This window comes from Phyllostomus discolor, chromosome 9 (genome assembly GCF_004126475.2).
Source record: "Phyllostomus discolor isolate MPI-MPIP mPhyDis1 chromosome 9, mPhyDis1.pri.v3, whole genome shotgun sequence".
NCBI classification, from domain to species: domain Eukaryota; kingdom Metazoa; phylum Chordata; class Mammalia; order Chiroptera; family Phyllostomidae; genus Phyllostomus; species Phyllostomus discolor.
In genome coordinates, this window is record NC_040911.2 from 104,930,820 (window position 1) to 104,953,151 (window position 22,332).

A 22,332-nucleotide genomic window follows, 5' to 3' on the forward strand; every position below is an offset into this window, starting at 1 on the left:
CTCGCCCCGGGGGCGCCTCAGCCGTTCCCGGAAGCAGGCACCTCCGGCCGCCAGCCGTGAGGGGGCGCATCCCCGGGCTCGCTCCTGCCCGCGTCCCGAAACCTGGCCCCTGGGGGTGGCCGAGGCGTCCCCGTGCAGCCCCGACCTCCCACCACGGAGAGGACACAATCACACAGACAGAAAGCCTCATCGATGTTTATTCTACTTCAAGTAACAAAACCTACCAAGTTCCATGTGCTAATGGACAGTGATATAATACTTTGCCATATAAAATACAATTTACAGAAAAATCTATTGAGTAAACCTAAAGAAACACACTTGATTTTTACATTTGTGTATTTAAATTAGAAAAATCTGTTTTATGTGTAAAAAACCCTTCACGTCGTATTAGCTGTTGGGACACCAGGGCGGCCGGACACCCGCTGGTCACAGTGGGCCCCCCGCCCCCTGCCGGGGCCCGGCTGGGCGGCCGCGCCGGGAGGGGAAGGGGGTGGGCAGTGGGTGCGCGACGGAGAACAGACCCCGAGAGCAGAGGACGCCTCCGATCGCACACCTGCACAAGTTTGTGAAAACGTAAAAAAATACCAGAGTGTATTCGTACAGCCGAACGAGGGGGCATGGTCTCGTCGTCGCCACACTCTCCACGGGAACCCCGCGCAACGAGGGCCCACGGCTCCCGCCCCCACCCGCCCGGCCGCCCGCGGACACTGCTGGTTTCCGCCCAGTGGGCCAGCGGCTCGGACCGGGGCCTCTCCCGGGACGCAGGCCGGGGGCCGGACGGTCCCCGCGGCTGCAGTTGGAGAGCCCCCTTCCCAAGTGCACTCGGTGGGTCTGCCTCCTCGCTTCTGGGTAAAACGGAAGCCTTTCCCGATAAACTGCCATTTAAAATGCGACAATTTGCACTCAGATGTTGCTTTTAATTTCAGGGGGAAAAATATAAGCTGATATATAAAAACTGAGCAAAACTAAGAAACGTGTTGTTTCCTGGTTGAAATTTGTAATTCAAATTTCTTTAGAAAACAGGGAAATGTATTAGTGAGTGTTGCTTCTCGACGTCCCGGGGCCTGGCCGGGCCCAGGGCCGCCGCCGGGCACGGCGCACAGAGCCCACAGCCCTGGGGGACCGCCCGGCGGGCGGGCGTGGCCCTGAGGTCCGCAGGAATGCCCTAAAACTCGCCCGGGTCAAGTTACTGGAGAAGATAGCTGTATAATCTGAAAAAGCAATATGCTTTTGTAGACACTTTCCCATTTCGGTAATTCTAAATGGAAATATTACGAGTCCTTTAGTTTTTTTTAAAAAAGCATCGGAATTGTAAAGACGGAAAATTTGTAAGAAACCATTATACACAAAATTACAGTAATTTCTGAAGTCCAGAATGTTCTATTCACCTAAGTTCATAGCGATTCCAAAACCGACTTGTCCGACACAATCTATGGACTTGGCTTCCGGAGGGCGGGCCCGGGGAGCGGCCTAGGGGTGGGGGGCGGGGGCGGCCGCCTCGGCCTTGGGGTCGCGGGTGCTCTCCCTGCTCCGGCTGCGGGCCCGGTGGTCGCGGCCGCGCTCCCGCTCGCGGGCCCGGTCCCGGTCTCTGCTGCGGGACCTCTCGCGGTCCCGCCGGCGGTCGCGGTCCCGGTCGCGGTTCCGGCTGCGCTCGCGGCTGCGGTCCCAGTCCCGCTCGCGGTCCCGGGGGCGGCCCCGGCAGGGCTCCTTGTCGCGGTGCCGGTCCCACTCGCGGCCGCGGTCCCAGTCCCGCTCGCGGCTCCAGGCCCGGCCGCGCTCACGCTCCCGCCGCCGGTCCTCGAAGGCGCGGCCCTGCCGGCTCTCGGCCGGGGCCTCGGGCCCCTCGGGCGCCTCCTCCCTGGGGCCGGCCGGGCCCCGGTGCTCGGGCGCCCTGCCCTCCCGGAAGTCGGCCGGGGCCCACGGCGCCTCGGCCTCGGCGCCCGAGCCCGGCGGCCCGGAGGGCAGGCCGGGTGCCGGGCCGGCCTCGTCCCAGCGGTCCTTGCGGTGCTGGGGCGGGTGGCTGGGCAGCTCCAGCAGGGGCCTGGGCGCCGGCTTCACGCCCTGCGGGGCGGGGCCCTGGAAGTGGAACCGGGGAGGGGCCGGCTCGCTCTTGTCGGGAAAAGGTGCGGATCCCCGAGGGCCCCCGAACTGCAGGGGCGCTGGGCCCCTCTGGCCGGCGAACCTGGGCGGCGAGTTCACCCTCTGCTCATCGAACTGCTGGGGCGGAACCCCCCTGGGCCCCGGCATGAAGTTTCCTGCTTGTCCCCTGGGCCCATCAAACTGACCGGGGTGCGGCCCCCGCGGGCCCACAAAATGGCCGGGGGGTGGTCCCCTCTGACCCCCAAACTGGGAGGGAGGAGGGCCTCCCCGGGGACCTTTGAACTGGGCCAGCAGAGGCCTCCGTGGGCCTCCAAACGGGAACGGGCCCGGGCCCCTGCCGCCCACCGGGGGGCCTGGCTCCGGCCCCTCAAACGGGCCAGCAGGCCCAGCCGCGTCCCCGTACGGGGCCTCCGGGGGCTCTCTCGAACCCCCGTGCGGGTCCTTGCGGTCTTCAAAGGGGGGCGGGGCTGCGCCCCTGGGCCCTCCCGGGTGGGAGGGGGCGGGGCCCCTGCCGTCCCCATAGGGAGGCGGCCCGTGCGGCCCTGAAAACAGGGAGGGGATGGGCCCCTTCTGGGCCCCGAACCTGGCTGGCGGGGGCCCCCGTGGACCACCATCACTGTTGGAAATGACGTTCTCTTCCGAGAAGGGGGGCGCTGGCCCCCGGGGCCCCGGGAAGCCTGGGCCGTGAGGTCCCGACGCCCCGAAAGCGCGGGGTGCTGGCTCACGCGGGCCCTGGAACGGCGGCCCCGGCGGGGGGCAGGGGGCAGCCCCCTCGCCGGGCCTGCCCTGGTGGTCTCTGTCCCCTTCGGTCTCCGTGGTGGGGCGGCCGCTCTTCTCCGAGAACGGGGCGTTTCTCGGGGCCTCGTAGGCGGACGGGCCGAAGGCTCTGTCCTGAGACCCTGGGCCCGGGCCCAGGAACGGGTCCCGCCCCGCGGGGGGGCCGAAGCCCTGCCCCCCGCTCTGCCCGGGCAGGCCGGGCGGGAAGGCGGTGCTGGGTGGCGTGGGCAGCAGCACCTTCCGGGCAGGCCGGGCCGGGCCGGGGCCACCTGCCACGGGGGGGCCGCCGTTGGCGGGCGGCGGGCCCCGGCTCTCCGAGGGCTCCCCCGAGGTGCCCTCCTGCTTGGCGGGCCCGGAGGCCTCGTCCCCTGGAGCCCAGGCTGGAGGGCTCGGCTCCTTTTCCTCCAGGGCAGGCGCGGGCCCCTGAGCGACGGCGGGGCCCTGAGTGACGACGGCCCCGCCGGGCGCGTCCCTGGAGGGCAGGGGACTGGGCGTGCTGCTGGCGGGAGCCTTGGGGCTCTCGCTCTCGCTGCTCTCAGCAGCCAGCCGCCGGGCCTGCCGGGGGTCCCGATTCTGTCGCGGGTCGGAGCCCGGCCCTGGCCCCTGGCTGCCGGGCGGCCCCGCCGCCCTGCCGGCGGCCTGCGGCTCCGGGGGGAAGGGCTCGGCCTTGGGCAGCGGGGCCTTCGGCGGCGGCGACATCAGCGCGTCCGACACGGAGAAGTGGGCCATGGAGGCCCCGACGGCCGCCCGCTGCTGCCGGAGCGCCTCCTCCTGCTCCCGCACCTGCCGCTTCTGCTCCTCGATCTGCCGGTTGAGCTCCTCGATCATCTGCTGCTGCTCCACCAGCGAGGGCGCGGGCGCGGCGCCGGCCCGGGCGTCCGCGCACATCCGGTTGGGCAGGTCCTCCACGGCCACCTTGGCTTCCTCCAGGATCGTCTCGTCCTCGGGGTCGTAGGCCACCTCCTCCCGCTCGGCCGTCTCGGGGGCCTTCTCGGCAGCCTGCCGCTTCCCGCGGCCCCCGGGTGTGGCGTCCAGGGCCCGCTCGGGGCCGTACTCCTCCTCGGGGTCGTAGGGCCTGTCGTCCTCCTCCTCCTCCAGCGCCCGCTCCCGGGGCAGCTGGCCGAACTGCTGCACGATGGGGTCCAGCAGCGGCACGGCCGGCAGCCCGCTCTCCGCCCTGGCGTCGGGACGGGCGGCGGGCGCCGGCTCCGCGGGCTCCACGGCCGTGGGGTCGAACGCCTTCTTCCTCCCGAACAGCGTCTGCAGGATGTGCTCCAGCGGTGAGGCCGTCTTGGCGGCGGCAGTGGCCGCTGTGACCGCTGCCGGGGCGGCCGGTGCCGTGACGGTGCCGGCGGGCCCTGGCTTGAGGGACGACAGGGTCTTCGATACAGACGAAGACGAAGATGAGGCTGGCGGTTCCGGCAGAGGGGGCGGCGGTGGCGGTGGAGGGGACCCCGGGGGGGTGCCGCTGACAGCGGTGTCCCCGGAGCTGAGCTGATACTTGGGGGGCTTCTTCTCTGACGGCAGGGCTGGAGGCCCCTTGGGGTGGCCCGCAGCGTCCGTTTCCTCCGGGGCCTGCGCCCGGGCCCGCTTCTCCTCCGCCCTGTCGGCCTCGCCGGCCGTCGAGGGCCGCTTCGTCTTCTGACAGATCACCAGCCCGAGGATGACGTTGGGGCGGGGGGACTCGAGGCCTGAGAAACAAAGGGGGCAGATTTCAGGGCCGAGCCGCTCTCCTGTCGGAGGGGGCTTCGGGGCGCTGCCGTGGGCGGAACCCACACTTCCTGGGCGAGACGGAGCCCAGTGCTGGAGGAACTCACGGGAGAAGACGTTTGCCCCTGGGTCCCACACCCCACACCCCAAACCCAGGGCTCACTTGCAAGCAAATGCACCCCAACTGTCAGCATCCCCGTCACGGAGGACTCCTGACACCAGGCAGCGGGGTGGCAGGGGCGGTGGGCGGGCGTGAGAAGGAGCTGGGGGGCCGCCCAGCACGTACACCGGGAAGGCACCGCCCTGCAGCCCGCGCCCGGCGCGGCGGCGACAAGAAGCTAAACACGCGGGCGCTCAGCCACCCACCAGGGACCCGCCGCACAGCCCAACAGGGTTGCGACGACCGACGGAACCACGCTTGTCCACGCGGCCCGCCCCGGGGGCCGGTGTCGAAGCCACAGCTGGTGGGGCCGGAGCTGCCGACGGGCACAACCAGAACCAGCGCCTTTCGGGTTCAGCACGAGCGCCCACGGGTGTCCGCCGGCCCCGAGCTGAGGCCTGGCAGTGCGGGACGTGGCACTCCAGCCCTGGCGTCCAGGAAGCTGGCTGCACGGGGGGCACAGCGGAGTCTGGGGGCGCAGCCAGCGGCTGGACGACGGCCACGTCGCCAGGAAGGGCGCTCCCAAGCCTCCAGGCCGAGGCGCCGCGTCTCGGGACGCCCGGCCCCCGGTCCCAGTGAGCCCGGAGCGCCGGGCAGGGACCCGGATCCAAGCCACTGGGCAGCGACGTGGGGAGACACACGCCACGGGGGCCTGCTCCACAGCAGAAGACTCCCAGAGTCACCCGACACGTAGCCTCAGCCAACAGGTAACGACAGACGACGGCTTCTCCGCGGACCCCGCGCGACCCCGCGCCCCCGACGAGCCCAAGCGCCCTCGGGGCCGGCTCCCAAGGGCCCTTGAGCGCAGCCCTCGGCGAGCGAGGGGCGGCCCCAGGAAGCTGCTCTGCAGACGGCAGAACAACTCCGCGCAGCCCTGACGGTGACGCTGCCCAGCCCCACCTCTGCACTGCCGATCCTCGCGCCTCCCGGCAGCGAGGCTCCGGCCGAGGGGGGCAGCGCGGCCTGGGGCCTGCTCACCGCCGGCTGCGCACCGACGGAAGCCCGGCCGAGGCAGCGCCGGCGACCCACGGCCGGGCCGCTCTCCTCCGGGCTCCGACCCCAGGCTGGGCCACGAGAGGCTGGACGCCTCGGTCTTCCCCGTGCACGGTTTTTCTAGGACGACTCACGCCCCAGACAGCCCGGTGCCGCTCCCGGACCCGCTGCTGGCGCCTGCTCCCGGACAGCGCCGGCTCCGGGAGACTCGCCGTCGGGGAAGGGGACGCGTGTGACCCGCGGGGCCAGGCCCCCAGGAAGCCGGGGCTCACCTGGCCCCTCGAACGGCAGGAGCTTGGACGGCACGGGGTCCTCGGCGCTCAGGGGGATCAGGTAGAGGTCTTTGATGTGCCGGCTGTTGTTGGCGACCACGCCGAAGCGGCCGCGGCTGCTGAAGTAGGAGTACAGGGAGACGTAGGCCACCTCCTCCTCCTCTGTGGCCGGGTGGAAGCGGATCAGACACAGCTCCTGCGGCAGAGACGGGCGGTGCGTCGGCCCGCGGTGGGGCTCGGGTGCCGCGGCCAGAGACGGGCCCACGGGCAGAGCACAGGCCCAGCGGCCAGGCCACCGGGCTCACGGCCTCCACCCTCCGACCGCCACCCAGCCGTGAGACGCCCGCAGCCCACAGACAGCCCCGTGCGGGCGAGCAGAGCGCCGAGGCGACCCGGCCCGCGGAGCAGCGTCTGTGCCCACGTGGAGGCGGCGGCTGGCCTCGGGGCGCGGCGAGCTCGGCCGAGGGTGCCCCGCGCCTCGCCCGCCTGCGGGGACAGCAGGGGACAGAGCGGCCACCTGCGCGCCGCCCCCCGCGCCACGTGCTCCCCAGCCCGGCTCCAGACCGCCCACCCACTCCACCCAGCCCAGCCCGGAGGCTGCGCGCCGGCCTCTCCAGCAGTCGGCTGCCGGGGCGGGCAGAGGCCCCCACGGGTGGGGTCCGCCCGCACGCGGTACCTTGGACACGGAGGACTTGAGCTTGCCCACGTAGTCCCACACGGTCCTGGGCGCGATCCGCCCGCCGATGTGGATCGTGTCGGGCAGGTCCTGGGGGGGACGACGCGGCGCTGAGCGACGGGCGAGCGCGGCCCTCAGAGGCCCACGAGGGCCCCCGGGGCCCCCGCCAGCGCGCCGAGGAGGCCGGGGCGGCGGCAGGGAGCGTGGCGCCCGTGGCCCCAGACGCCCCTTGGTGCCCCGGCCCGGGGACCCGCGCCGCCCGGCCCTCGGGGCGAGGACAGCCTCCGGGCGCACCGCACGCCCGGCAGACGCTGCCAGCACCTCCGTGATAGGGACGTGCGGGCCCCAGCAGTGCCGGCCGCCGCCGGCCCGGGGCCCAGTGCTCCCGCGCGCCCCTGCGGGTGAGGCCTCGCCCCACGGCTGGAGCCTGAGGGGAGCACGGGGAGGGGACAGACCCCAGCTTCTGCCCAGAGGCCGGGAGGCCCGACATCTCACCGGAATTTCTGTCCCGACAGCTTCCCGGGGGGTCCCCCAGCAGGCCCACCAGCCCCCGTGGCACCGCCAGACGCCCGGCCGGCGGCCGGTCCCGTGGGGGCCCACCCCCGGACACCCACAGGCGCACGCCCTCACCTCGCTGAGGTGGTCGAAGCACCCCGAGACGGGGTACGCCTTCGTGACGAACTTGGCCACGCTCTGCATGTTGATGAAGCCCTTCCAGATGGTGCTGAGCCGGGACAGGAAGAGGGGCGCGTCCCCGTCCGGGGGCGACCGGGTCTCGGCGGCGCTGCGGGGGGCAAGCGGGGGGCGGTGACTGTGCGCCCGGGCGCCCTCGCTCGCTCTGGCCACAGAGAGCGCGGCTGGAAGGCGACCGGGCCAGGGGCCATGGGCGACTCGCAGTCTCCGCTCCCCAGGTCCCTGTTTCCGAGCGGCAGCGGGCACCCCGAGTGCGGGCGGCCCCCGAGCCCCGTGCAGACTGGCCCCAGCCCGCCCACCCACAAGGAGCAGGGACACAGCTGGGGGCCGCACCTGATGCTGGGGGACGGGGGAACGGACAGCAGGTATCGGGGCTCCGGGGAGGGGGACGGCTTGGCCAGGATGGACTTGGGCACCAGCACGGGGGGCTTCAGGACGTCCTGCGGGGCCTCAGCCAGCTGGGTGCTGTCCGGGGCCGGGGCTGTGCTCGCCGTGCTCTGTGCGGTCCTGGGGTCGCGGCCAGACACGGTGACGGTCGTGACCATGGCGACCCCGCTGGGGGCTGGGCAGGAGGGCCCTTCCCGGGCGGAGGGCTCGGGGTGGCCATCTCCTGGAGCGCCGGGGAGGCCCCGCTCCGAGTGGGCCGGGGACGCGCTCTGGGGCAGCGTTTCCGGCGCCATGTCGTTCGCCGGGCCGAGAGCCGGCTCGGGCGCCGCGCCGTCGTACTTGGGTTTGGGCTCTTCTTTCTTGGCCGGCGCTGACAGCTTCTGTCTCTTCGGAGCCGGCTCCCCTTCTGACGAAACCTGGCCTGGGGCGCGGGAGGGAGGGAGGGCCGGTGAGAGCCCGGCACCGTTCGGCGCGGCCTGCCCTCGAGCGGAGGAACGGCCACTCCCGCAGGACGGGGGCGACCCCGCGCTCAGCCCCGCCCGGCCCGCTCACCTGTGCACACCCTGCAGTTCAGGTCGAAGAGGTGGGCGCGGTGCTGGCCCGTCGTGTCCTTCAGCATGCTGCTGACCACGTCCGGGGGCGGCGCGGCGCTCTTCTCGGGGGCTGCGCGCACCGATTCCTGCTCCTGTGGGGAGCGAGAGGACGCGCATGGGTCTCGGCCTCCGGGTCCGCCCGGGGGCGGGGCCCCGAGGACGCGCCCCCCTGGCCCCGCCCCCCCGGAGCAGCGCGCCGCGGGACCCGGCACTCACTTCCGAATCCGACACGGGCGGCGAGTCTTCCATGTCCGGGACGGCCTCCGGCCGGGTGCTCGCCTTCTTGCTCTCCGGGTGCGACTTCGCCCTGGGCTCCGCCACCTGGGAGGGGAGACGCGGCCTTACGCCCTGTCCGGGGGCGCCCGCCCGCCCGCCCGCCCGCCGCCGCGCCCCGGCCGGCGGCCGGCACTCACGGGCTTCGCGGGCCGCTCCTTCCACACGGAGAGCTCCTTAGACACGAGCTCTTCCGGCTTCATCCTCACGAGCCTGGCCAGAGGGATCTCCTCGCGCAGAACGCGGTGGAAGAGGCCCTGCCGACGAGCGCTTCGTTAGCCGGGCGCAGGCCGCGGGCGGAGCGCCTCCGAGACCCGGGCGCCGGCAGCGCCCGCGCGCCCGCCCGCCCGCAGCGGCTGCGAGCGCGGAGTGCCCCTCCCCCGCCGCGCCCCTCCCCCGCCGCGCCCACAGCGCCCGCCCACAGCGCCCCCGGGGGAGAGAGGCTAAGGAAGCCCGGGCAGACGGGCTTGCGCAGCCCACGCTGGGCCACGGCCCCAGGCGGGAACGGCGCCTGAGGCCGCCCAGACGCGGGGCCGCCCGCGCCCCTCCCAGGAAGAACGTGAGCTCCGCTCTGGGGCCACCCAGGGGCGGCGGTGCAGCTCCGCCGCCAGGCGCGCGTGCGGGGACGAGCGTGGGGACGGACGGACGGACGGGCCTCCGGACTGCGGGGAGGGCGGGGAGGCCGCCCCGCCCGTGCCTTAGGCTGAGGGAGGGACCAGGCGCCACCGAGGGGACAAAGCTCATTTCCCTGGCTTGATCAGCAGTCCGGGACGGGGAGCGACTCTCTGAGAGAGAGTGAACCTAAGACAGACGCAATCATGTGGGATGGCCTGAGGGAGGAGACTCGCGGGGCTCTGGAAGTGAAGGGGTGATGGACATCGACCCTGCCCCCCTCGGCTTTGTCAAAGCCTGAGTCCTTGTTCTTGGATGTGAGAAACCCAAGACCAGAGACGGGGGACCCCCGGGGTGATGAGGCCCCGGACATGGAAGACGCAAGACCCTGTGAGATCTGTTCGCTGGAGGATGTTATTAACCTGGGGTTTAAAGGCACAGGCAGGACACCTTTGGGACCTGTACCCCTTTCATGTGTTACAACCCCAAACCTTGCCCGGATCCTCAGCAGGAGTGCTGCCCCCACCTTTGTAAGCTGTTTACATCTCGTGACCTTTTCTGCCAGACTGTGAATCCACAAACTAAGTCTGTTTCTTCTCAATAAAAAGCTGCTTGGGTGTGGAACGGGGCGCTCCCCACGGGAGGAGTGGCCCTTCCGCCCCATCCCCCCGCAGGACCTGGCTGCCTCCGTGCATGTTGTTAGCGTGTTTCGACGAGCACCCGCAGCCGCGATGGGCACCGCGGCCCGGCGTCCCGCACAGGCCCTGGCGGCAGGAGGCTGGCCCTGCCCGGCCCGGCGGCACACACCTGGTTCTTGGGGTCCTTGAGGTTGAACATGATGCTGCGGTACTTGCTCTTGTAGCGGTTGTCGGTGACGCGGAACAGGTTGAACATCTCCTTCTCGATGTGGAGGGCGACCCTGCCCACCTCATTCTCTGTCATCGTCAGGTCGTCGCTGTCGCTGGCCCTGAGGGACGGGAGGGCAGCGTCAGCCCGGGCTCGAGCGCCCCGAGCCCCGCCGGCAGGCGGCCGCGGCCGCGTGGGAACCCACCTCTTCCACAGGATCTCCTTCAGGGAGCGCCTGATGTTCTGCCGGATCTGGGAGTTCGGCTGCGACGGGGCGGCGCCGGAGGTCCCCAGGCGGCCCGGAGCTGGGGAGGCCAAGGGGACAGAGGCCGCCATGGGCTTCCTGGTGGCCCCCCCCGGGGCGGTGGAGCCCGGCAGCTTTTTGGAAGCAGCCGTGGCAGCGCTGGGCCCCAGCCCCGCCTGCTTGGCGGGGGGAGCGCTGCCCGGGGGGGCGGCCGCCGAGGGCCACGGCCGCTTGGGGATGGTGCCCGTGAAGCCCGAGGGCAGCTTCCGGACGGCCGGCTTGACTGCGTTGGCGAAAGGAGGCGACTTCTTCGGCAGGAGTCTCCGGGGCGAGGGCTGTCTGCCGGCTGCGGCGGGGCTCGGGGCCGCCCCTCTCTTCGGCCCCGCGGCCGCTGCGCTCCCCTCCACGGGCCGGTCCTCCTTCGAAGCTGCAAAAGACACACCAGGTCAGCGAGGCCGGGGGCGGTGCGCACACCAGGGGGGACCGCACACCTGCCGGGGCCCTGGGGGTGTCGGGGGGGGGGGGAGCGCACCAAGGACTCGGCATTTCCCGAGGGCCGTGCCCACGCTTCATCTCGGGAAGAAACCCCTCCCGTGCCGTCACGCGGCGCCGGCCTCGCCAGCCAGCGAGCCGAGGCGAGGGCTGTGCTGTGCCCCCCGAGGAGCTCGAAACGAGGCAGACCTCGCGTGGGCGCGGGAGGGTGCAGGAGAGCGCGCCCACCAGGAGTCCGGGTGCGCCGTCCTCACAAACAAGCCTTGAACGACACCTTCCGGGAAGGGCCAGGCAGACCCCTCCCCCGACCCTCGAGGCCCTGGAAAGACTAGCGCGAGCCCTGTGGGTGGGGGCCACCCTGGGTGGGGCCCCCAGGTGCTCATCGTCCTTTCGGGCAGAGGTCAGTGTGGCGGCGCTAAGGGAACACAGACAAGTCGGCAGAAGCCGCAACGTGGGGCAGGCCGGTCACTGTCACACCGAGACGACAAGAGCTGACCCTGTCGTCGCACCCAAACACTCGCCTGCTGACGACCCCCAGCCGCGTGTGAGGGCTCGTCAGACCGCCCGGCAGCGCGTGCGGGGCTCGAGGGCTGTCGGCGGGACGGGAAACACAGTCCCGACCCTCCGGCCCGCACGGGAGGTTCTGCACCGGCCCGGCCCCGGACCCAGGGGTGGGCAGCGGGCCCCGGCTGGCCGACACCAAGGCGGGAGGCCGCCGCTCTCGGCGGGAGCAGGTGGGCCCAGGGAGCTAGCCAGGACGCGGAGCAGCCCGCACCGGAGCCGGTGGAGAAGGCCCCAGCCAGGTGCAGGCTTTTCCCGAACCGCCCGGGCAGCACGCGCCTCTGAAGCTCCCAGGCCCCCACGTGGGGCTTCAGCAGATGCTCCGGGGATTCCACCCTGGGACGAAACACCATGCAGTCGCCAGTCACCAGGCCCCCCTCTGACCCCCCGTGAATGGGGGCGTCTGAAACCCGCCAGGGGGGCCCGCCCTGCCCACAGAGCGGCGGCCCCTCCGGAGCACTCCCAGACCCGCCCCAGCAGCTGTGCCCATCTTGGCAGAGGGCCAGGCTGCCACCCGGGAGGACTCCCCCCTCCCAGCAGGGCCCGTGCTGGCAGCATGCAGGGACCCCACCACGTTCCTTCTGCTCTGCAGGAGGGACGAAGCCACCTCGCCTCTCGAAGTTCTCGGCAGCACCGCCGGCCCCATGCGCCAAGAGAGCGCCACGAGCCCCGGTCTCCAGCACCGGTCTGACTCGAAAGCCGCGTCTTCCTCCAAAGCCCTCACAGCCCCTGACCCCTGCCCCGGCGCCCCCAGGCCTGCGCCGGCCAGCCGGCCCACCGTTCCTGCTCGTGGTCACCCACGCTACCACCACGTCACACCTCTAAAGGCTTCGCTCTCGTGGGACCGGACCTCCAGGTACAGCCCACTACAGTCGGATGAGCAAACAGGCAGCAGGGGCGGACGAAAGCACGCTTTCCACATGAGCTGCTTCGCCAGGCCGAGTCCACCCATGCGAGGAGTCGCCGCGGGTCAGCGCCCGGGAGCCCACCTCTGCTGGCTGGGACGTGGAGGAGGGCGGCAGCACCCCCCTGCGGGGCCTCGGGCTCAGGTGCGGCAACAGGGGGGAGGCTGGGGTGGGCAGGAGCGCGGCAGCAAGGAGCCAGGGGCCTGAGCTGGCAGGCACCAGAGGGCAGAGGGAGGCGGCCGGGCCCCGGCCAGAGGGATGGGCTACGAAGATGCCAGCGGGGGCCTGGAAGCAGCCGAGCACCGCCCTTCGCAGGCACAGCCCTGCGGGGGTTGGAGCAGTGCCGCGGCCCCCTCCGGAGCGCGGGCCCCGGTGCTCCCGAGCACCTGGGGCCGGCCCAAGCACCCAGGACACCTGTGTGACGGTGGGGCCCGCCCGGGCCTTGTGCGTGGCCTTCTCGGCGTGTCGGGCGGCAGACGGTATCCACCACGGCGGTGCCTGCCCCGGGCCCACCTCCAGGTCAGAACCCCAGGCCCGCGGCTCTGGTCGACCTGGTGCTGCCTCCCTCGTTCGGGGGGAGCCTGCCGACGGCCCGTCGGGACCTTCCTGGCACGCCGTGGACGTGGCCGTCACCCAGGAGCAGCAGCAGCGAACCCTGGTGACCCATTTAAAGCGCAGGGGACAGCTTCCCTGAACCACCGGGCCGTTCTGTGGAACTCTTCTTGCCTTTTCAAAGTCAGCCTCCCCTGGCCCCGTCTGCCCCCAGAGGCGCCGGCAGCCATCACCCAAGGAATCGTGGGCGAAACGTCAGAGGCCGTGGATTCCAGCGGCAGGCGGGCCCTGCCCCTTGTCCACGACGGAGGGGCATTTAAAGCATGTGGCACCTCTGCTCAACCACCGCCCCGCTGGCGCCCGAGGCCCCACTGGAAGCTGTACTGGGGACACGCGGGCACACAGCGACCCTGGCGCAGCACCGGAAGGCCCTGACAGCGAGACACGCTGCAGTTTCCAGGTGGACGCCAGTCAGATCCGCAGGCCCTCGCCCAGACTCCTGCCACCCGTCCCGGCGCGGGCGGTCTCCAGAAGGGCAGGGAGGGCCGCGGTAACCGGGGAGGAGGGGCCCGTTCTGGGGCAGCAGCAGCACATCCTGCGCTGGGCGGGCCTCAGGGACAGGGGCCACCCCACGAGCCGCCGGAGCCCCCACTGGCCCAGTGACTCAGCTGGCGGCGGCAGCAGGGGCGGCAGAGGCCGCCCTGGGACAGGCCTGCCTGGGCCCCCGGCAGCCAAGGGGCCTTCAGCTTCCACACCTGGGCCCGCCTGCTGCCCGCTCCCGGCTGGCTGACCCGGGAGCCAGCTGGTACCTCGGCAGCTGTGGGCAGTGGGGCCGCCCGTGGGCCGTGAGGCCGCCCGTGGGCCAGGCCCCGTCTGGGGTGAGACTGGAAGGCCGGGGCGAGGCCGCACACAGGACTGGGCAGGCCGGGGCTCCCAGGAGCCAGCCCTCAGCGACTCTCTAATTGGCTCCTTTCCCAGGGACGCGTGGAGCTGGGGCCCTTGTCACACTGCGAGGCGCGCTGTGGCGCTGCGTGGCCACTGGGTGGCACCGGCGGGCCTCCGTGGAAGCGAGAGGCCACAGGTCTGCACTGGCGGTGCTGCCCTGTCCCCCCCGGGGAGGCTGTGCAGGTGCCCCGGTGGGGTTGCAGGAGGGCCCGGGGCAAGCGTGGGGGCGCACCCGGCCAGCACAGCCCCGCGCGCCCACACCCAGGGACGGGCGTCGCGGCAGAGGCCCGGCACCGCACTGGGCGGGCGGCCCCTGCATCACAGGCTGCCTTACACAGAGCTCGTCCCACCGGGAGGAGGCCCTTTCCCCTGAAGCCCCGGCCACAGGCAGGCAGGCCGACGCCGGTGGCGGCCGGTGCTTGCGGGCGATTGGCTGGGACGGCCAGTGAGACCCAGCGTCCGGGGCGACGGGAGGCCCACCACACTGCAGGTGTGGAGGAGTGGCTGGGGGCCCAGCAGGGGCGCCCCCTCCCCAAGCCGCCCAGACCCGGGGCTCGGGCCGCGCCCCTCCCCCGCGCACCCCTCCGCCGATCGAGGAAGCCCCCCCCCCCACGGGAACTGGCTCCGCAGCCCAGACGCACTCGCGGCCACCGTGGGGGCCACGGTGGGGGCGGGAAGGGCACCACGAAGGTCCCCGTGCAACTGCGTCCCCGTCAGGAGCCCTCCTAGTGTGGGGAACCAACGGGCGGCAGCGAGGGAAATCGCTCGGCTCTTGTGCGTTGGCCCAAGTCTTTCGAGTTGTTCTTCCAGCAGCACAATGAAGCGCTGGCTCGCGCCTGCCGGCCCACACCAGCCCCCGGGCAGCCAGGCGCTCCGGGAGGCCGAGGCTCTGGGACGTGCGGCTCCCTGCCGGTCGGTCGCTGGGCTGGAGCCCGCCCTCGGCGCGGAGGTGTGCAGGCCTCTCCTGGGACACTTGCCAAAGACCCCGCGTGCAGACCCCACTGCCCCTGGCTGATGCCCCTCCGTCTGCAGCCCCACGCAGGGTTCTGAACAGCCATGCTGATCGGCAGCGCAGGAAAAATCTGGCCTGGGCCCAGCCCTGGCTGGTGTGGCTCAGTGCACTGAGCGCTGGCCAGCGAACCAAAGGGTCCCTGGTTCAACTCCCAGTCGGGGCACGTGCCTGTGTTGGGGGCCAGGCCCCCAGGAGAAGGTGCAGAAGAGGCAACCATTCATTGGTGTTTCTCTTCCTGTCTTCCTCCCTTCCCCCTCTAAATCTTTAAAAAAGGTTTTTTCTTAAAAAGGTCCCATTCCTCAACGAGACTAGGGTGACATGTGACCAAGGCCTCTTGGGGAGCTGGGTGTGTCACTCAAGGGGACCGGCAGACAACCCAGTGGTGCGGTGGCCTGGGGAGCTTGGCCAATGCCTTCCTGCTGCCGTGGCTGGTCCCTGGCCGCCCCCTGGCCCTAAGGCTGCAGTCGGACCCCTGCCACCTGAGCCCGCCATTTACTGCTTTGCCTCGGGATGGGGCTCAGGGGCCTTACACCCTCCCTGCGAACCCCGGGCCCCCGTGGGTGCTGGGGGGAGGCCCGGGTGGCTGGGCGGCAGTCGGTTACCTGGGCGCTCTTCCTGCGGAGCTCCTCGGGGTCCGCCCGCAGTGACAGCCGCCCCCACCTTCACTTAAACGAGCGGAAGAGGCAAACTTATCCGTCTTCTCAGTGTACTTCTCGAGTTCTCAGGGAGCTCAGACCAGAACTACGTGCATGGCTGTGCCTCTGAGATCAAGGCCGGGAAGTGATTCCCAGTGCGGCCCGAGGGCCCCTGAGACCCCCGAGGCCCGGCGGGGGACCGCGGCGGCGGCACCCCACATCGGCCTGGACTCTGGCAGGCCCTGGTGCTGCCGGAGCACCACCTGTCGGAGCTGGAAGCTGGCCCCCGGGGGGCCGCAGCGCCTGTGCGGAGGGGTTTCGTCCCAGTGCTGGGAGCTCGTGTGCATGTGACACCTTTCCCCGAGCTGACCCCCTGAGCAGGGCTGTCTCAGTGCTGTACAAGGTACGTGTGAGATGCCGGGACAACGTCCCCGCAGCCAGGGACGTGGGAGCGCCGTGGAGGTCGAGCCACCCTCCCCTAGGACAGGCTGCGTCTGCAGTAAGGGGCGAGGGGGGGCCTCAGGGGGGGCCTGGCGTGAGTGCGAAGCCTGCTTTGTCTGCAGCCACATCTCACTGCCTCGGACAATTCCGGAGGAGACAGGAGCAAACGGCTCGTGCGGCTGGTAACACACAGGACCCCACCTCCCTCTAAATGTCTACAGAATGTGCCCGGGTCCTAGAACCCTCCACGCATTCTGACGGGAAACACGTGGGCCCCGAGGTGGTGTGCAAAGTGCTCCCAGAGCCCGGGCCTGGTGCGTGGCCGTCCCGGGGCCGCACCGGCCTGGGGGCAGGGCTGCCTGCCACACGGGGGCACGGTGCGGGCTGACTGGGGTCCTCGGGTCCTCTCGGGGGGTCTCCTGTTTTCACTCTCAGAGCTCCCACTTCAGCCACAGTCTGCTCAGATCCCCGGGCCTGGAAGTCCCCTAAGGAGCCACCCGAGGGTCCCAAACTCCTGGGCCCGTGCCTGTGCGTGCCAGATGCCCCACTGCGCTGTCCAACACCCTGGGGCCTTCTGGACAGAAACACGCAGCCCCCCTGTGCACACTGGACAGCAACGAGAGGAGGGCCGGCAGTGCGTGTGTGTGTGGGGGGGGGTGGGGAACGGCTCTGAAAGCACAGGCGTGATGGGTTTGGGAGAGAAACTTTAAAAGCAAGTGTCTCCACAAGTGTGGGCAACCTCAAAAACAATTTTAAAAGTCCAGTGGGGACAGCTGTCAACGGGATCGCCCGAGGACATGGAGGCCCTGCCGATGCTCTTCGTGGGAGGAGGAGGAGACGGGTCCACCCCCACCGAACGGAGGGGCCCCTGGCATGGCCCCTGCCGTGTCGTCCTCGTACCCACGGTCCCAGGGACGGGGCGCGCAGAGCACCTCCGGGAGGGCGTGCGGCCCTCTGGGTGGAGTGAGGGTCCGGTGGCCAGGCCAGCCCCGCAGAGCCTGGCCTGCGGCCGGCAGGGGTGGCCCGGGGGCAGAGGTGGGCTCACAGCAGCGACTCACCGGGCTGGCGCGGGCACCCTCCCCGTGTGCCTCTCACTGTCCCCCCACTCATCTTGGGGGCGGGTGACGTTGCTGGGACAACAGAAAAGAAAACAAAACCAAAAACAAAAGCAGCTAGCTCAAAAGCCTCCCCTATGCGGTCAGTCCTGGTGCCACCGGTTTCCACTGCTTGGGGTCAGTGTGTGAGGAGGGAGGGTCAGTCCTCGGTCTGCTGTGCCTCCCTGCCCGCGGACGCCGCCGCGCTCCAGTGAGGAGCTGCCAGTGTGGGGGGCAGAGGCGAGAAGAGACGGGGGCCGGGCTGCGAGCAGGGGTCAGGCCCCCAAGGCCAGTCAGTGGGTGTGCGTCGGAGGACGGCCCTCCTGCCGCCCCGCCCCCGCACGAGGTGCCTTCCAGCGCTAGTCAGCAGGCGGGAGCCAGCCGCCAGGGCCGCGGCTGCTGTGCCCAAGTCCCCGACCCCGCCAAGTGCCTGTGACCCTCCCTCCCAGAGCTGACACGGGACTGCAGCGTGGCCACCCCCACCCGCTCACACGTGAGTGGTGCGTGTGTTCACATATGTTCACGGCCTCTGTCAAAGTGCTACTTCGTAGAGGTGCTGGAACTTAATGAAAACTTGAGACGTTGTCAGCATGAAACTCTTAGCTCCACAACCTGAGGTGTGTCAAGCTCACTTTAATACACGCAGGTAACTGTGTTTAACAACTCGTTTCTAAATTATGTTTCAAAATCTAGCATTGCTTTGAAATTTACGTGGGTCCGGGCCCTTGGCATCCTGGAAGCGAGTCTCTAGGTGCACCCCCTCTAGCCCCACCAGCTCAGCCCTGCCCGCACGGCCCGCCCTCGGTGGCAGAGGGCACTGAAAGGAGGCGGCCCGCTCCCGTCCAGCCCGGGGAACTCAGGGCTCTTTAGAAAGGTGTGAGACAGGGAGAGAGACAGTATTAATGAAAACGGAGTAAAAACGATTCCAGTCCATAGAAAGAGAGGCGCCCCGCAGACCGACTTACCCCCCAGAACCTAGCTCTGGGGCGGGGGCTGCAGCAGGAGGGGAGGGGCACACTGTGCTGCCTGGCCGGTCGGGGGCTTCGAAGACGGGCTGGCAGCACCCTGACCCCTCGCTGGGGGGGGGCGGGGGGCGGGAACCGGCCGGCCCGGCGTCCAGGCCCCGTGGCAGTCTGCTCCAGGGGCCCCAGCGCCCACTTACCTGGGACCGGCGCGGCCCGGGAGGGGCCGCAGGGCAGCGGTGCGGGCTGTGTGGGTGTGTGCTGTGTGGGCTGGGCTTGGGGGCTCTGTCCGCTCAGAGCCGGGGCTGCCGCCGGCTCTCAGTGTGATGCTGATGTGCAGAAAGAGGCCCCAGGACACACAGAGGGAGGGACGCCCACAGGGGCCCTGGGGCAGCGCCGGGCCCCCGCCCGGCCGACGGGGCGGGGACAGAGAGGCACCTGCCGCAGGACCAGCGCTGGGCGGGGAGTGGCGGGCAGGCGCGCCCGCTCCGCTGCGCTGCGCTGGCGACGACACGGGTACTCACCCGCGCCGGGCAGCACAGGCAGACCAGACCTCCACTGCCGGGCACCGCTAGGCGCTGCGGCCGCAGGGCGCTGTGGGGAGCGGGCGGCGGCGGGCCCGTGGGGCTCCGGGGCGTGTGCGTCCATCCTCGGAGCGGCCACACCGAGCACGGCCGCACCTCCTAGCTCTGGACAGTGCCGAGGGGATGGCTGTGTGGAGAGACAGGGAAGGGTCCAGAGGCCACCCCTCGGAGATACATACATTTACACAACAGTGACGGCCGCGGGGCAGCGGTCTGCTCCGGCTTCACTGCATTGTAATTGTGGTCGCTGGCCCAGGACGGCGTGCTGCTCTCGCAAGGCGCCTCCTTCACTGGCGCCTCGCTCCTCGCAGGGGCCCCCGCCGCCGCCTTCCTCACGGCGTCGTCCTTCTTGTCTGGAGCTGGCCTCTTGTGCAGGGAGACTCTGACGCCCGCCTGGGGAACCGGTGAGACCCCTGTCACTGGGCGGATCAGCACCAGGCCACCGCTCACCGCCTCCCCCCGCCCGTGCGCGGGCGCCGCGTCCCCACAGCAGCAGCAGCAGCAGCGCTCAGCTCTGCCTGTCGCCGGCCGGCCCCGCACGCAGCTCCATGTGGCACCTTCGCGTCACTCGGGGGCTGAGGTCCCGGCCCTGCGACTCGGCCTCTGCCTCGAAGGTGGGCCGCAGAGCCGCCCGCCACCCCGAGGAGGCCCCCGGCAGCCAGGGTCCCCAGGGGCCTGGGCGCTCTGTCAGCTGCCCAGCACGGTCACTCCTGCGACACAGCAGCTCGGACTCAGAATGACCGGCATTAACCTGAGGCCACCGGAGGCTCGGTGAGCATGTAAACATGTCAGGAGAAGTCCCCCAGGCCTGCGAATCACGAGAGCAGTGGCGGTCAGCACGCGGCCAGGCCGTCTGAGCTGACTCCAGGATGGCCCTCGAGAGCAGAGCGAGTGCCCGTTACTGCTGACACACTCTGGCCCTCCCCAGACCCCTCGAGCCCGAGACCCAGACCCCGACCCCGACCACCGCGTCTGAGAGCCAGGGCTCTCTCTCTCATGGGGGGGGCGGGTGTCAGGGCAGCCCTGCCTAGGGGCCCACGCCCACCGCGCCGGATGCCCGAAGGACAGAGGGACGGCCGCCAGCCGCCCAGGCAGAGCACAGAGGAGGAGAACATGTGCCCACCAGTGAGTCTGAGGCAGGGCCAGTGGGCGGGGCGGGGGGCTGCAGAGGAGAGGACAGGGCCAACCCCCACCCATGCCGCCGCCCCCACTCCCCGCAGACGAGCCGGCGGGGCCGGGACGTGGACACGCCTACGTGTGGACGGCTCCCGTGGCGGTGGCCCGGGCCAGCCTACCTGCACGCTGCACTTGGGGAGGATGAGCCTCTCGGGCTTGGCCTTGGCCTTCTCTCTGGGCTTCGCTCTGGCCTCCTTCCCCGCACTCAGGAACTTCATGGTGGCCGCGGCGTGCTTCAGGATGCAGTCGCTGCTGCAGTAGACCGAGTCCGGCTGCGCCGCGCGCGAGCACCCCGGCCCGATGCACCTGGCAGCGACGGGACCCTCTGCAGCCTGCGGGACGACAGGACACGAGGCTTCAGGCCCGGCGGCGACGGTGCCCGTGCCGTGCGGCCCCCAGCGCCGAGGGCACAGCCCTCCGTCGAGAGGCGCGACGGCGTGTGCCACGCGAGTCGCCGACTCCGAGCGCGCTGGCGTCCCCGTGACAGGCGTGCACATCGCGGCTCCCTTCCCGCCACTCGCAGGGCACACAGCTCCAAGGGAGCCCTGGGCCCCCCCAGGACTCAGAGCCCGTGTCCCTTTGTAGGAGGGCGGCCCCCGCCCACAGCGAGGCCCCCTTACAGGGCCGACGGCCCTCCTGTGGGGGGAGGGGGCCCAGACGGTGCCGAGGTCACGGAGAGGGTCCGACCGCAGGACGGAAACCTCCAGCGGAGGGACCAGGCCGGCCGCGGCACAGGGGACGCCAGGGCTCGTGCTGAAGGCAGCAGCCCCACCGCTCTGCGGTCAAGGCTGCCGGGGAGACCAGGATGCCCCGTTAGGTCTGCACCTCAGACCCACGACGGGCGCCATGGAAACCGCACGAGGCACGTCCCACACACTGAACCACGTGGGCGTCTGGAGAAGTGACGCTGCCCCCGCCCACCCCAAGGGCCCGGCCCCCACTGGCCGCCGAGCCCCAGCAAGGGTCCGGCCGAGCCGGACCCTGGTCTCCAGCTCACGGACACCGAGCCCAGGGCGAGGAGCGTGCTCCTTCCCACCCGGTCTGCGGCGTCGGCTGTGCACCGGGAGCTGAGCCCCGGGAGCTGAGCCCCGGGAGCTGAGCCGGCGGCTCCCGTCTCTAACGGCAGACGGCGTGCTGGTGGTCCGGATGGAACCCACGCGAACACACCCTCACGTGCACGTGAGCCGAGCCAACTGGTTTCCCTCCCCAGAACCCAAGTTCCGCTCAAGGAGAAACAAACTCAGCCTCACACACAGACGACAGAGACGCGAAGTTCAGGTGACTCTTGCCACTGACTGACTTCTCACCACCTTTCCCGACCACCTACGGGTGCTGCGTGCCGCCCTTCCCCCTGGGGCCCGCGACACCTCGCGACAGCCACCCACACACCCCAGCCCCTGCGCTGCAGCCAACACAGCACAAGCGGCAAGGGCAGCGATGCTTTTCCACACGGCACCTCCCACCCCTCTGCCCGCGGGACACCCGCTGGGGGACAGGCTCGGGGCGCCCTCCCTACCGGCCCCGCCGACCCAGCAGCGGGGCCCACGGGAGGAGACTGAAGGGTCACAGCCCCAGAGGGGCCTGCACCCCAGCTGGAGGAGCGGGGAGTCAACAGCTGGCACAGGCAGACGCAACAGGAGCCGCAAACAGCGGCCGGCCTCCCCCCCCGCGGTCATCCGTCACCATCACCCCAGGCTGCCAGCCAGCGGGGGCTGGCTGCCACCGCCGCCAGCCTGGGCGTCCAGCAAGGCCAGTGCCAGGGCACCAGTTCTGTCAGGACGGCGTGGGGATGCACGGCCACTCGCACACCCTGACTCGATGGGGACGTGCGGGTGCACGGGGTCTGTCGGGAACATGGGAGGAGGGACCTTCTAACAAGCAAGTCTACTTGAGGACGTGCCAAGTCCCCGGTGACAGTGCTTGGGCCGGAGCGGCGGGGCAGGCCTGCAGAGCCCTCGGAAGGATGGCCTTCCCTCCAGCCACCCCTCCTCCCACCCCCGACACCCGCCAGCAGGACCCACCGGCTGGAAGATCTTGAGCTTCTTCTTGCCGCTCGGGTTGGCGGCCTTCTCAATCCGCCCCTTGATGCCCTGGTCCTCGCTGGACTTCTGCTCGATGGTGCCCATGCTCGTGCAGTCCGCGCCGTCGGGGTCGGCCGGCAGCAGCCCGGCCCCCTGCGGGCCGGCCTCGGCGCGCGGCTCGTCCTGCCCCTGCAGGATGGTGCAGTTGGGGCAGATGTAGTCCTCCCCGTTCCGCTCCAGCAGCCGCCCGCGGGCCTCGGAGATGCCCACACAGTCGCCATGGAACCACTCCTCGCAGCGGTCGCAGCAGATCATGAACCTGGAGCCGGGGGGGGGGGGGGGGGGGGGACCAGACACGCACACTCAGTGAGGGAGGGCACCACCAGCACACTAGCGTGTGCTATCAGTGTGCTACCGTGTGCCGCCCACGTTCCAGCACGTACCAGCACATGCCACCAACATACGAGCCTGTACTATTAATGCACTAGCACGCGTGATCAATGCACATGTGCCGCCAACGTACCAGCACAGTCAGTGCACTAGCACGTGTCATCAGCGTACTAGTGTGCACTATCAGCGTACTAGCACGCACCATCAATGTACCAGCAGCACACTA

General features: G+C 70.6%; 1 protein-coding gene across 1 annotated transcript in view; it reads right to left on the reverse strand.

Annotated features, from left to right (window-relative positions):
* Positions 1-913: 913 nt before the first annotated feature.
* Positions 914-22,332, reverse strand: part of DIDO1 (death inducer-obliterator 1) — a 34,453-nt gene continuing 13,034 nt past the window's right edge. Inside the window, exons 5-17 of the mRNA XM_028523646.2 lie at positions 21,717-22,035; positions 19,815-20,027; positions 18,699-18,912; positions 10,298-10,763; positions 10,054-10,213; positions 8,775-8,891; positions 8,578-8,682; positions 8,321-8,453; positions 7,715-8,189; positions 7,319-7,472; positions 6,689-6,778; positions 6,013-6,208; positions 914-4,568 (exon numbers count right to left, since the gene is read on the reverse strand). Coding sequence (XP_028379447.1) covers positions 1,471-4,568; positions 6,013-6,208; positions 6,689-6,778; positions 7,319-7,472; positions 7,715-8,189; positions 8,321-8,453; positions 8,578-8,682; positions 8,775-8,891; positions 10,054-10,213; positions 10,298-10,763; positions 18,699-18,912; positions 19,815-20,027; positions 21,717-22,035 — 5,740 coding nt within the window. The 3' untranslated portion in view covers positions 914-1,470. The remainder of the gene's footprint in view (positions 4,569-6,012; positions 6,209-6,688; positions 6,779-7,318; positions 7,473-7,714; positions 8,190-8,320; positions 8,454-8,577; positions 8,683-8,774; positions 8,892-10,053; positions 10,214-10,297; positions 10,764-18,698; positions 18,913-19,814; positions 20,028-21,716; positions 22,036-22,332) is intronic.